The sequence below is a fragment of the Grampus griseus genome, assembly GCF_964374135.1.
Source record: "Grampus griseus genome assembly, chromosome: 9".
Lineage (NCBI taxonomy): Eukaryota > Metazoa > Chordata > Mammalia > Artiodactyla > Delphinidae > Grampus > Grampus griseus.
In genome coordinates this window covers 4796828-4811477 of record NC_139003.1, presented here as the reverse complement: position 1 = coordinate 4811477, position 14650 = coordinate 4796828, and the positions used below count along the sequence as shown (strand labels likewise).

General features: G+C 43.1%; 1 protein-coding gene across 1 annotated transcript; it reads left to right on the top strand.

The window, feature by feature from the left end:
- Nucleotides 1–7370: 7370 nt before the first annotated feature.
- Nucleotides 7371–8390, top strand: LOC309827399 (zinc finger protein 396-like; the record flags this gene model as incomplete). The annotated part of the gene is made up of 1 exon (XM_082662017.1): nt 7371–8390. One exon carries the CDS (start codon nt 7371–7373, stop codon nt 8388–8390), a length of 1020 nt encoding a protein of 339 aa, XP_082518143.1.
- Nucleotides 8391–14650: the final 6260 nt, after the last annotated feature.

Below are 14650 nucleotides of genomic sequence, written 5' to 3'. Positions count from 1 at the left end.
GTAAGGGATAAATAATTGATTAGCACGGGAATTCTGGGAATATATTCAGCTTATGTTCAGCACTAAACTGTTTTTAAATGTCCTTAGGCATCAACCCAAAATGTACATCAAAAAGATGTCAGTTGGAATTGGGAAGTGAAGTGACACTGTGGATTAGAATTATGAAACTTGAAATGCAACAAGAGGAATAGCAGTTGTCAGTTTCACTGCCAGTTAAACAGTCAGTGTACCTTGCTATTTTCAAAAAAATTCCTTGAATGTCTCTCTGGTAAGACCATAGCCTCTTTGAGGATAGAATCTTCCTTTGTAATTTCAACAAAATCTGGTTGAGAGCAGAAACTTGAAAATGAATTGAAGAAAAAAGTATGATTTAAAATTTTATTATGATAACACTTAACAATGAGATCTAATAACAATAAAATTTTAAGTGTACAATACAGTATTTTTAAAATAAATTTATTTATTTTTGGCTGCGTTGGGTCTTTGTTGCCGCGTGCGGGCTTTTTCTAGTTGTGGCGAGCGGGGCCTGCTCTTCGTTGAGGTGTGCGGTCTTCTCATTGCAGTTGGCTACTCTTGTTGCGGAGCACGGGCTCTGTAGCACGCGGGCTCAATAGTTGTGGCTCACGGGCTCTACAGCGCAGGCTCAGTAGTTGTGGTGCCCGGGCTTAGTTGCTCTGCTGTATGTGGGATCTTCTCGAACCCCTGTCCCCTGCATTGGCAGGCGGATTCTTAACTACTGCGCCACCAGGGAAGTTCCTACAATGCAGTACTGTTAATTATAGGGACAATGTTGCAAGGCAGATCTCTAGAATTTATTCATCTTGCAAACTGACATTTTATGCCCAATTGATTCACAATACACCCTTTTCCCCTTCCTGCAGCCTCTGACAACCACCATTCTACTCTCTGATGCTATGAGTTTGACTGTTTTGGGTGGTGTAAGTGCAACCATGCAGCATTTGTCCTGTCACTGGCATATTTCACTTAGCAGAACATCTTCAAGCTTCATCCATGTTGTCACACATTCCGAATTTCCTTCTTTTTAAAGGTTGAATAATATTCCATTATATCATTTACTTTATCCACTCATCCATCCTGGACATTTAGGTTGTTTCCACATCTTGGCTATTGTGACTAATGCTGCAATGCTGCAATTCTGAATTCCCAGAATTCCTGTGCTAATCAGTTACTGACGTGCTGATATCTCTTCAAGATCCTGATTTTCTTTTGGCTAAATACCCAGAAGTAGAATTGCTGGATCAGATGGTAGTTCTATTTAAATTTTTTTTGTAACCCCTCCACACTGTTTTTCCATAATGACTGCACTATTCTGCGTTCCCACTGGCAGTGTACAAGAGTTCCCTTTCTCTACATCCTCACCAACACTTATCTTTTTTTTTTTTTAATGGCCATCCTAACAGGTATGAGGTAATACCTCATTTTGGCTTTGATTTGTATTTTCCTGATGATTAGTAATATTGAGCATCTTTTCGTATACTTATTGGCCATTTGTATGTCTTCTTTGGAAAAATGTCTACTCAACTCTTTAGCTCATTCTTTTTAAAGCTTCACAACATTGGTCTTGGCAATGACCTCTTGGATGTGACACCAAAAGCACAGGCAACAAAGCAAAAATAGACAAGTGGGATTACATCAAACTGAAAAGCTTCTTCATAGCAAAGGAAACAATAAAATGCTGTGTCAACCTACAGAATGGGAGAAAATATTTGCAAACCATATGTCAGATAAGGGATAAATTTCCAAAATATGTAAGGAACTCCTATAACTCAATAGCAAAAAAAACTAATAATTTAAAAAAAAATTAAATTTATTTATTTATCTTGGTTGTGTTGGGTCTTCGTTGCTGCACTCGGGCTTTCTCTGGTTGCGGTGAGCGGGGGTGACTCTTCGTTGTGGTGCATGGGCTTCTCATTGCAGTGGTTTCTCTTGTTGAGGAGCACGGGCTCTAGGTGCGTGGGCTTCAGCAGTTGTGGCATGTGGGCTCAGTAGTTGTGGTGCACAGGCTTCACTGCTCCGTGGCATGTGGGATCTTCCCAGACCAGGGCTCAAACCTGTGTCCCCTGCACTGTGTCCCCTGCACAGGTGGATTCTTAACCACTGTGCCACCAGGGAAGTCCCAAAAAAGGATAATTTTTAAAACTTGAATTTCTATACATTTATGAAAGAGTGATCTCTGTCTGAAAATTTTTCCTTCATAAAATTATTTATTTTAATTATTTTATATTGGAGTATAGTTGATTAACAATGTTGTGTTAGTTTCAAGTATACAGCAAGGTGATTCAGTTATACATGTACATGTATTTATTCTTTTTCAAATTCTTTTCCTATTTAGGTTATTACAGAATATTGAGCAGAGTTCCCTGTGTTACACAGTAGGTCCTTGTTGGTTATCTATTTTAAATATAGCAGTGTGTATAGAACAATCCCAAACTCCCAGTCTATCCTTCCCCACCACCCAAAATTATTATTTCTCATCCGGAGCGAAAGGTCCCGGGCCCCACTCAGCGTGTAACTGAATTAACACTGTGAACATGAAGAGCCTCAGTTCCCACATGCTCATGAGACAACTCAGCACCTTTTATTCTCCCCAGCCCCACTCACTCCCCAGGGAATTTCTGGGATCCATCAGGGCTGGGTTATGTCCTTCTGCCCGGCTTTCTTCTGAGGTATCTCGCCCTGGCCTTTGCTGCTTGCACCCTTCTTGGGTGCCCAGCTCGACTGGATCCTGCTGTCCTCTGCAGGTGGCTGCAATGGTCCACGGAGGACCAAATGTGCAGACCGTAGAGGATGGGCCTCCCACCAGCTTTGTGATTCAGTCTGTCACCTGGTCCTTAGAGGCTCCCAGCTCTGCGACAGAGCCTCTGGGGAGCACATCTCTTCCCCTGTGGGGCCCTACCCCCTCAGTCAATAGTGACGGGGGTGGGGGGCGGAATAAACTGGGACTGACATACACACACTACTATATACAAAAGAGATAACCAGTAAGGACCTACTGTACAGCACAGGGAACTCTGCTCATTACTCTGTAATGACCTGTTTGGGAAAAGAATCTAAAACAGAGTGTGTATACGTATAAGTATAACCCACTCACTTTGCTGTACACCTGAAACTAATGACGTTATAAATCAACTCTACTCCAATAAAAATTTAAAAAAATAGTGATGGTGACATGTGCTTACCCATCCTCACTCTTTATCCTCATTCTGCCCATTCTCCTCAGGCATCCACGCATCCCACCCTTCATCCCCCACCAGCCCCCAGACCAAGGTCTCTGTTCATACCAATTCACGCCAATAGGGCACCTGGAGGAATTCCCAGATGCCCATCCTCCATACTCTGAGCTCTAGTTTGAGCTTAGCCAGGACCTACCATGTATTCCTACAGCAAAGTCTTACTTTCTAGTTATGCTGGAGGAAGGGAGACTAGACTAGCTCATATCAGTGACCTGTACTCACCAATCACTAAGTCTGCACTGAGCCTGCCATATGTAGGATTTCACTGAAGGCACAGGGAGAGGTATGAAGACGGGAGGTCCCCGCACAAGGCTTTCATAGTAACTGCTCAGCTTCTCAATCTTTCAGTCACTTTCTCAGGCCTTAGCAGATGCCCTGGGACAACAGAAGGCCTACAGCTGGGTGCTCCTCCTTCAGTTCAATTGTTGTATAGATCTCAGCCCCGTAAGTCCATACTGTGCAGTTAGTTCCCCTGATGCCTGTAAGCAAAGTGTTCTTATATTTTGTGCAGCTTTCCTAAATCTTCTCAGTGAAAGAGTTGTTCCCCGTGATTTAGCCTGCCATTTTCAGAAGATATCCAAGTCAATCCTTAGTAAAATTCTACTCTTCCCACATAATCTAATAGTAAAAAACAAATGAACAAACAAACAAACAAAGCTTCTGTCAAAAAAATGTCATTTTCTGTTTCTTTACTTATTGGTAAAGATGCTATTAAAACACTTCTAAATAACTGAGAAGCAAGGCAGATGGCCAAACAAGATAAGGGAAAATATCTGGTTAATTCACAAACTGGAGAGTTAGTCTGAACAATGGGGATAAAAGGAACAGTCCCCGAATTAGGCTAAATAGACATTCTCCCTTTTAAAAGGCGATCCCATTTTCAGCATTGTTATATATATATATATATATATATATATATTTTTTTTTTTTTTTTTTTTTTTTGCTGGACGTGGGCCTATCACTGTTGTGGTCTCTCCCATTGTGGAGCACAGGCTCCAGACGCGCAGGCTCAGCGGCCATGGCTCACGGGCCCAGCCGCTCCGCGGCATGTGGGATTTTCCCGGACCGGGGCACAAACCCGTGTCCCCTGCATCGGCAGGCGGACTCTCAACCACTGCGCCACCAGGGAAGCCCTATATATATATATATTTTTTAATTAATTAATTAATTTAATTTTGGCTGCATTGGGTCTTCGTTGCTGCACGTAGGTCTCTCTAGTTGTGGTGAGCGGGGGGCTACTCTTCATTGCGGTGGCTTCTCTGGTTGCAGAGCACAGGCTCTAGGCACGTGGGCTTCAGCAGTTGTGGTGTGAGGGCTCAGTAGTTGTGGCACACGGGCTTAGTTGCTCCACGGCACGTGGGATCTTCCCGGACCAGGGCTCAACCCGTGTGCCCTGCATTGGCAGGCAGATTCGTAACCACTGCGCCACCAGGGAAGTCCAGCATTTATATATTATGTCCTCCCTGAAGCAAATTTCTCTTTATGCAAAGCATAAAGTAATCAGGTATTTCATCAAGAGGGAAAGAACTTGTTTTTCGCTTCCTCGATGACAAGTGGGTGTGCACACCATTTGACTCACAGGAGGCAGAGGTAGCACCAGGCTGAAGGTGCAAAGCCAGGAAGGTGACCTCATCAGAAAGATTATGGCCAGGTCAGGGATCAGTGCTAAATCCATCAGTCAACCTGGGCAAGGGCAAGTCCATCAGAGTGGACACGAGCTAAGGATGTGAGGTGGCCTTGGCAGTCAGCAGGCCATGGTGCCTGGGGGGAGGGCAGCAGACCTGGAGAAGGCCACAGCAGCTGCAAGGATCTGGTGAGACCTTGTAACTGGGGCAGTCTGCTTTAATTTCCTTCTTGTCCGGAGCCAGCCTCGTTCTCAATAGGACCAGCCCAGAGGAATGCAGGGGAAGAGAATTTCACACTGGTTTCTGTGGGCAGAGAGGGAAGTGGAATTTTATCCCTCTCCTGACAGAGGCAATTACAGCCTCCAGAAGCAAAGCCCAGGCGGTATTTCCCCAGAGCTGATCCTATTTCTCTCCCCGGGTTGACAACTACCTCAGGACAGGGATAATGGTTGTTGATAATATCTGCCACTGTGCTGATTTGAAACTAAAAGAGGGATTAAATGTTCAAGCAGAAAAGCATAAGGAAAAAAAAATCAAGACAGGCTTGCAGGCTTCTGTCTGCCTCAGATAACCACTGCTGAGTCTGGGTTGTGCAACTGAGAGGCTAACACCCCTTCTCTCCTGGAGCCTGGAAGGAAACGGGGTAGATCAAGGGCTCCCCACTTTCCCAGGCTCCCTGCCTCAATTACCTCATTCGTAGCATCTCTAAATGAAAAGGCCAGGTATTGACCCTGTCATAAACTGGGCCTTACCCAAAGCAGGATTTCCAATTTTTTTTTTTTTTTTTGCGGTACGCGGGCCCCTCACTGCTGTGGCCTCTCCCTTTGCGGAGCACAGGCTCCGGACGCACAGGCTCAGCGGCCATGGCTCACGGGCCCAGCCGCTCCGCGGCACGTGGGATCTTCCTGGACCGGGGCACGAACCTGCATCGCCTGCATCGGCAGGCGGACTCTCAACCACTGCGCCACCAGGGAAGCCCAGGAATTCCTTTTAAAGCATCAACTCATTGACAAGACTCTGCTTAAGTACCATCAATGTCAGGAAAACTGTTAGGGGGTTCCTTTTCATTTCATTTTACTCTGTATTAAAACACATGCAAGGGCTTCCCTGGTGGCGCAGTGGTTGAGAGTCCGCCTGCTGATGCAGGGGACACGGGTTCGTGCCCCGGTCCGGGAAGATCCGACGTGCCACGGAGTGGCTGGGTCCGTGAGCCATGGCCGCTGAGCCTGCGCGTCCGGAGCCTGTGCTCCGCAATGGGAGAGGCAACAACAGTGAGAGAGGCCCGCGTACCGCAAAAAAAAACGCATGGAATTCCCCGGAGGTCCAGCAGTTAGGTCTCGGCACTTTCACTGTCGAGGTCGCACGTTCAGTCCCTGGTCAGGGAACTAAGATCCCGCAAGCCACGCTGATCGGCCAAAAGGAACAAACAAACAACGACAACAACAACAAAAAACGCGTGCAGAACAAAAGAGCATGCTGAACAGGGTAATTCTCCATCCTACCTCAGTCTCCTCCCTGTGGAATCATTGTTGTATTTTAAAAATATTTATTTATTTTATTTTTGGCTGCGTTGGGTCTTCGTTGCTGCGCACGGGCTTTCTCTAGTTGCAGCGAGTGGGGGCTACTCTTCGTTGCTGTGTGCGGGCTTCTCCCTGCGGTGGCTTCTCTTGCTGCGGAGCACCGGCTCTAGGCACGCGGGCTCAGTAGTTGTGGCTCACGGGCTCTAAAGCACAGGCTCAGCAGTTGTGATGCACGGGCTTAGTTTCTCTGCGGTGTGTGGGATCTTCCCGGACCAGGGCCCGAACCCATGTGCCCTGTATTGGCAGGCGGATTCCTAACCCCTGCACCACCAAGGAAGTCCTCCACTGTTGTATCGTAGCAGGAGGGTTTTGTACATGTGTTCATATGCGTGTAGCACCCTTCCTTAAACCAGCACCATACACACCTTTTTTTTTGTTTTTAATACATATGACAACATAGTTCTATATTAAGTTCCTTTTTGAGCACTCTAACTGACAGAAAGTTGTACCTAAAATTGAACTGGAATTTCTGCAGATTTCAAATGGTTAAGTCCTTATTTGGGCTTCTAGAACATTACAGAATGAGTTGAACTCTTCTACTCAGTGATGGTTCTGCAAGAACATCAAGACAGCGATCTTCTCTCATTTATCTTCTCCAACCCTCTGTAAGCAGCTCCTTGCCCCTTTTGTGTTTGTTCATCCCTGTTTTCCTTAGATCTTAAGCATAAAGATGAGATCATTAGGCAACATTTAAGTTAGCTCCTGATTTCTGCTTTTCTAAATATACACAACACCTTGCCTAACCTGTCGATTCCTTTCCTGGATTAGAAGGAATAAGAATAAAGAATTGCTTCCCCGGCTTCTCCCCCAAAATGTGGGGTCGTCCTTCCTAGGCCAGAGGAGTGTCCATAAGGAGAGTTTCACCTTCTTGAAGATTAAAGCCTAGCAGTTCTGAGCTATTCCCAGTCCAAATGTCTGCAAAATTGAGAGAGACATCAAAACTCCTTCCACAAACTTCAGGGGACCCTGACTGCATTCTGGTAATGAAGGTGGAAGAGGGAGGGCAGGCCTGTAATATGGTCTCCAGCCGCCACTGGAGCAGCTACTACAGCTCAGAGACCTACCGCCAGCAGTTCAGGCAGTTTGACTACCAGGAGTCACCTGGGCCCTGGGAGGCTCTGAGCCGGCTCCGCGAGCTGTGCTGTCAGTGGCTGAGGCCAGAGGTGCACAGCAAGGAGCAGATCCTGGGGCTGCTGGTGCTGGAGCAGTTCCTGGCCATGTTGCCTGAGGAGCTGCAGGCCTGGTTTCAAGAGAACCGACCAGAGAGTGGAGAGGAAGCCATGGTGATGCTGGAGGAGCTGGAGAAAGAGCATGAGACGGTGGCTGAACAGGTCTTTCTTGGACAAAATGAGGACATGCTTGCAAAGAAGCTACCAACTTGTGAAATCACTCAGGAGACAACACGTAGCCAGCTTAAGCCCACAAAAAAGCAACTGCAGTGGGCATCGAAGGAGCTTCACACCTTAAGACAAAATGATAGAGACACCGGAACTATAAATGTGAAATCAGCTTCAAGGCGAAAGACTTCTTCAGGCAAAGAACTGCATTACAAAGTTTCTAACACTCTTCAAATGAATGCTTCCCAGAGTTTCACATTTAGAGGAACCTGTGAACAAGATAGAAAGTTTGAAAGAAGACAGGGAAACCGTCCTCGAAAAAAACAACACAAGTGTGATGAATGTGGGAAAGTCTTTAGTCAGAGCTCAGCCCTTAATCTACATCAGAGGATCCACAGTGGAGAGAAACCTTATACATGTGACGTGTGTGCAAATACTTTCAGCCGAAGTGCAATCCTGATTCAACATCGAAGAATCCACACTGGGGAGAAACCCTTCAAATGTCATGAATGTGGGAAAGCCTTTAGTCAGAGCTCGAATCTTTTCAGACATAGGAAAAAACATGCTGGAGAAAAAGTCCCATCAGTGCTGTGAGGGAGTCAAAGCATTTACTGAGAACTTTTTCAACAGGGGAGCAGATACAAGGCACCAATACTCCTTTAGTATAAATTGGTAGTTTCAGTGGGCACCAATTTCCTTTCAAAGGTTGTAGAGAATGTAGAATATTTTCTGTCAGCATTGTTTGCTTTTCTGCTTTTCAGTACAGTGTCAGTTCAGATGATTAAAATTCTAAAGCTTAAATTGGATTTCCATCCCTAGTGCTACTCTTGAAAAGATACTCTCAGACATGTTCTACTGTTTCCATTATTAACACAAATAATGAACTAGTATGTTCCTTTTTAGACAAGTACATTTTCCCTGTTGAGAAGGAGTGTGTGAGTTAGTATATAAGTGGGTATTCTCCATTTCGTTACTTGCACATTGGAGTTATTAGACCAAAGATTAAATCATTTTTTTAAAAAAATTACCTGGGAATTCTCTGGCAGTCCAGTGGTTAGGACTCCACGCTTTCACTGCTGCAGGCCTGGGTTCAATACCTGATCAGGGAACTAATATCCTCCAAGTCACGTGGCGTGGCCAAAAATAATAATAATAAAATAAAATAAATTTCCTGTTTTATTTTCTGTTACCAGATTCAAAATATGAGAATAGGATTGAGGAGACCCAAAAGAATATGTACCTCAAGACCTAATCTGAAATGTCCAGGGTCATTGTTAGGAAGCAGGTGAGTAAAGGGACTTTACTCATCTCTTACGAAAACCTGAGAACCTACATACTGTTCTGTTTCAATTTTTAAAATTGAGGTATAGTTGATGTATAGTATCATCTATACATACTGTTGATGATACTAAGTAATTTCCTGTGTAGGAAAAAAAAAATCTCCTTTACAATTTATATTGGAAATATCTCAGTGAAAGCATTAAGATTTGCTCTACATGTCTTCAGGAAGTGGCCTAAATATGATGAGTGTTCTAATAATGAATAGTTATCTGTGGGTGCTTATATAAAGTTGATGATCACCTTAACATAAAGAAATAAGGAAGATGAAGAAAAGACTGATGTTACCAAACAAGACTGATGTTACCTGGTAAGTGCAGCACATAATGGAGAAGCGTACTTACCTGGAACTGGGAACCCTTAACAGCTGGTGACTATCCTTCAGAGTTCTTCATGGCCTCTGTTCTGGCATAAATCAACTGTGAACATGTTTCAGGCATCACAGGACAACCTTTTCAGGGTCTTATGCATTCTTAGTAAATGAGTTTCTAGACAATTTATCATGATGTTAAGACCTTGCATTTTGATACTCTTGTACAAATGAGAAAATCACTAAAGTTCGATTAAAAAAAAAAAGAGAGAGAAAACCCTAGGAATAGTCATGAAAAAATAAGGAAAAAAAAAAGAAGTGATGACACCAGTGAGTTCTAAGAAAATTTGGATTCTGGGCTCTGAGACTAAAATGCTCATCACAATCAGAAGTTGGACTACGATAGGCCATGCCAGAGAAAGCTCTACTAAGTCTCAGACTTCCCTGGTGGTGCAGTGGTTAAGAATATGCCTGCCAATGCAGGGGACTCGGGTTTGAGCCCTGGTTCAGGAAGATCCCACATGCCGTGGAGCAACCAAGCCCATGCGCCATAACTACTGAGCCTGCGAGCCACAACTACTGAGCATGCGAGCCACAACTACTGAAGCCCACGCACCTAGAGCCCATGCTCCACAACAAAAGGGGCCACCACAATGAGAAGCCCGCGCACCGCAACGAAGAGTAGCCCCCGCTCGCTGAAACTAGAGAAAGCCCACGTGCAGCAATGAAGACCTAATGCAGCCAAAAATAAATAAATTTAAAGGTAAATAAATAAAATAAAAATGAAAAAAAAAAAGCTCTGCTAAGTCTCTTCCTCTTGACCTTGAAAGTGTTTATTTTGACGTCACCAGGTTTCTCACAGGATCAAGATAATTATGATGCATGTGTGGTTCTATTATTTTGTGATAATATTTCTGAATTGAAAATATTTAGTAATCTATGTACAGATGTAAAGAGGGTGAAAACTTAGAAAAAACAAATCTTTGGTTTCATTCGATTAGTATAAATGAGAGTAAAATTTAAAAAAAGGGAGATTGTCAAAATTATGTTGAACAGAGGATATTTTAAAAGGATGAATGTAATAAAATGTATTGGAGGGCTTGTAATCATGAAAATGTTAATAACAGGAAAACCTAAATGGGATTCATATAATTGTTGTTAGGTCAGGAACAGATCAAGTGAATTAAAATACCAGAAGAGTTAGTTAAATTAGGGAAACTGGAACCTCACAGGAACTTAGGTCTGGTGCCTTTTTTAGAAGTTCTAGGAATTCATGATTTGGGATATAGAGCCATAATATCTAAGTTTATGGAATTGAGCCCTATAGTGTCTAGTGACACTCTTAACAGTAATAAAAAGATAATTTTTCCCCACATATTTTCTGATGAAATAAATAATATTAAAAAAAAGAAAGAGTCCATTGAGTTTAACCCACATTTAATTCAATCAGATTCTCTTGTTTAAAAAGTAAATGACTGGTATTTTTTTAAAGTATTCTGACAATATATAACATAATGTCCCCCTTTCCAGGGATTCTTAATAAAACTCTGTATGTATTACAAGAATACATGGATTGTCGTGTGTCCCACGGTGCCACCGTTACCCAATATGGAGGCAACCATGAGAAATGAAAGTCCTTAGAAGGAGAAGGGAAGATAGGCCTCATGGTGAACTTCTTTGTTCCTCATGAAGTGTAAACATTTCATTATCTGAAAATCCAGTCATATCTAGTGCTTGGAGTAACTCCTGAGACAAATGTGGGATTACATGCTCTGCTTAGTTAGAATATTGATAAATATTAGATTAGTAAGAGGAGAGGAGAATATAAATTTTAATTTTAGAATTTTCTGATAGTGATTATACTTTGTAGCTCTAGTAAATATGAATAAGTATTGAGTTTTGTACATTTTCATTTATTAAAAATGTAGGAGTCTTTTTATTTGGGTCTCATTCTTTTTGTAATTAAACAGAGGAACAAGCCATCTATTAAAGCAGCAAATGCCTCAAAAAAAAAAAAAAAAAGAATAAAGAATTAAGTAGTTAAAGAATGACTAACTCTCCTACCCTAGCTTCCCCTAAGTAAATTTGCAGGTGAAGCCTGAGGACGCAGGCGGATTACGTGGGCAAGAGAACAACCAGTTGCAGGCAGGCCACGTGAGCAAGACAGCATGGCAAGGAAGACTAGGAGAAGTCAGCAGTCCTGCACGCAATGGAAAAGTGACGCAGAATCTGACCTCCTGCCTTAACAATTAACTGAGATTTTTTTCCCTTTAAAAATTGTTATGGCTGGGCTTCCCTGGTGGCGCAGTGGTTGAGAGTCCGCCTGCCGATGCAGGGGACATAGGTTCGTGACCAGGTCCGGGAAGATCTCACATGCCGCAGAGCGGCTGGGCCTGTGAGCCATGGCCACTGAGCCTGCGCGTCCGGAGCCTGTGCTCCGCAATGGGAGAGGCCACGACAGTGAGAGGCCCGCGTACCGCAAAAAAAAAAAAAAAAAAAAAATTGTCATGGCTGAGCAGAATCTTTGGAGTTGGTCTCTGGACATAAGTCCGCCTTCTCCCCAGATCGCCCGCTTTTCTGAATAAAGCAACTTTCTTCTCTACTGAAGCTTGCCCCTCAATTTATTGGCTGTTGAGTGGCCAGCGGCAGAACCTGCATTTGGGTACACCTCTCTCTCTCCCATCACCCACCCCTTTATCACATGATTCATTTCTGGCCAAAATATTTTGAGTTTCTCTATTCCTCATGTGGCATTGTAGAACTAAAATAATTGTACATATTTCTTGCCAAAGAAAAGCATTCATAGTAGTAAGCTTGCTTGGAATTAAATAAAATGAGTTAATTTCTTTTGTGAAAGGTTTGTTTTTGCCATTATAACTTTATTATGCCATTACATAGCATATATTATGCTATCATAGCACTAGGTTAGAGATGGTTACCTTCTGAAGACTCTATCTCAATTACCTGAGCTTCACTTGCATAAATAAGTCAAATACTCATGTGATTTTTTTGCAGCTGAAAAAGTAAACTTTCAAAATCAAGATAACTTAAAAACAAAGTGTACAGTGTATCTCTTAGAGCAGAAAAAAGTTTAAATACATTTTGTTCTATAGCATGTTTATAGATACTATCAAATTTTCTTATTGAAATGCAAATCAATGGATTCAACTGAAAGACAATTTAAATCCTCAGCTATATAAAATCTCTACGAACTGGAAATCATTTAACTGTAGGAATTAATTTGGCTCTCTTCCTCAGAGTTTTGAAAATGGAGCTTCGACAGGGTCTCTGTTTATGAAAGAATTTGTGCTTGAAAGAATTTGTGCTTCGACATAAAGATCAAAACACAAGATTGCAGGAAATATTTTAGGACTTTCCCAAATTCTTAAAATGTGTGTGCAAGGAAGAAAAACACTGGGTCTGAGTTAGAAGACTTTGGTTTGTATCCCAGATTTACCTCTTGTTAGTTTTTTATCTATTTGAGCTGCAATTTCCTCACAATACCATTATCTGCATCATAACATTATAACCAGTATTTAGCGAGCATTTACTATATGCCAGCCACCATACTAAGTGCCTCACACAGAAGATCTAAGTAATCTACACATCAACCGCATGAGGATCATACTCTTATTAACCTGTGTTACAAATGAGCAACAGGCTCAGAGAGGTTAACTAGCTTGCCCAAGGTCACACAGCCCAAAGTGAGGGAGTGGGAATTCACAGGCAAACAGTCTGGGCTTCCCCACCCCCAACTCAGCGGTATTTGGGGGGATAATATTTTTTAAGTGCTTCCTTGCTTGTGTTTCCTTCATTCTATTCTACGCATCTTCCTTTAAGACACTTATGGAATCTTTCTTTGTTAAAAATCCCAACTGGCTCTTGATTTGCACATGTTAAACTCTGCATTTCTAACCTGGCATTCAGCATCTTTCAAATATGCTCCCACTCATCTCTCTAGACTATCTCATAGAGACGTACCCTTGTGCTGCTCCTTGAACCCGAGTTGTGCTTTTTCTACTGTTCCCTTTCCTCTGACCAAAAAGCCTTTCTCAAGGGCCATGATTTTGTGAAGCGAGATTATTCCTGTCTGGAGGGATTTCTTGCCACCATGCCTGGAAATCTTGTGGCAGGGACTGTGTGATTCATATTATTTCCTTAGATACACTATCACGTAGAGTTATTTGTGTACACGAATTATCTCCTTTCACATCCTATAAGATGGTAGAAAACAACGTACAGCTCTTTCTATACCCATCACAGGAACTTGATGAGTGTTTCCAGAAGACAGGGATTGCTGGCTTTTTTGGGAAGTGGGATGGGGAGGGATTTGTGGCCCCAGTGGGGGTGAGTGAACAGCCTTAGACGTATCACTTCTACTTTGTTTTGCCAACAAAGGAAAGCTCTTAAGCCTCAGGCCATAAGGAATCACAAAGCCAGTCGTTGGGCTACGTTGCATTCCAAGTTTACCTGGGGGCGTTGGCGGAGTGGGGTGGGAAGGTTGGGGGAAGGTAGAAAACCTGAGCTCTTCTCCAGTTCCAGGACTGTCATTCACTAGAATCTCTTTCAGCCCGTCTTGAAACCAGCATTTGACCCTGTGGTTTTAGGTCGAACGGTTTATGTAATCGAGTTAAAAACGGCACCCGGCAGTCAAAAGTACCCTTGCATTTTTGTTTTTTTGCAGTACTCCTCATAAAGCTAATATATTTAAATTGCTGTGAAGTAGACAACTGAGTGTCCCGTCATCTCTTTACAATAAGGGTTCAGAGTCTTTTAGCAACTGGAGCGGAGACAGAAAAAAAAATTCCTTAAAATGTGGCCTCACACAGACAACACTGCCTCCTAGTGTCTATCATAGGTACTGCCTCACATCCGCGGACGGGAAGCCACTGTGGATTGGAGACGGAGGTTTTGGAGCAGGTTTGAGTGGGTTTTTACCCGCCAGCAGAAACCTTAAGGACACTGAAAGTTTCATCACAAAATGGATCCCAAGCAAGGAACTTCTGACTTTTCACAACCAAGATTCAAACCAGGTCTTCCAACTCATATCCCTTCCTGAGCCTGGCAGGTAGGGGTGCGACTGCAGGAGCTGTGGCAGAGGCATGCCCCTTATAAAGGCATTCACTTTTCTCAATGTTTAAAGTGTCATGGGAGCCCAAAAACACTTCAGAGGACCACATCAGACTCTAAGTCATCAGTTTGCACT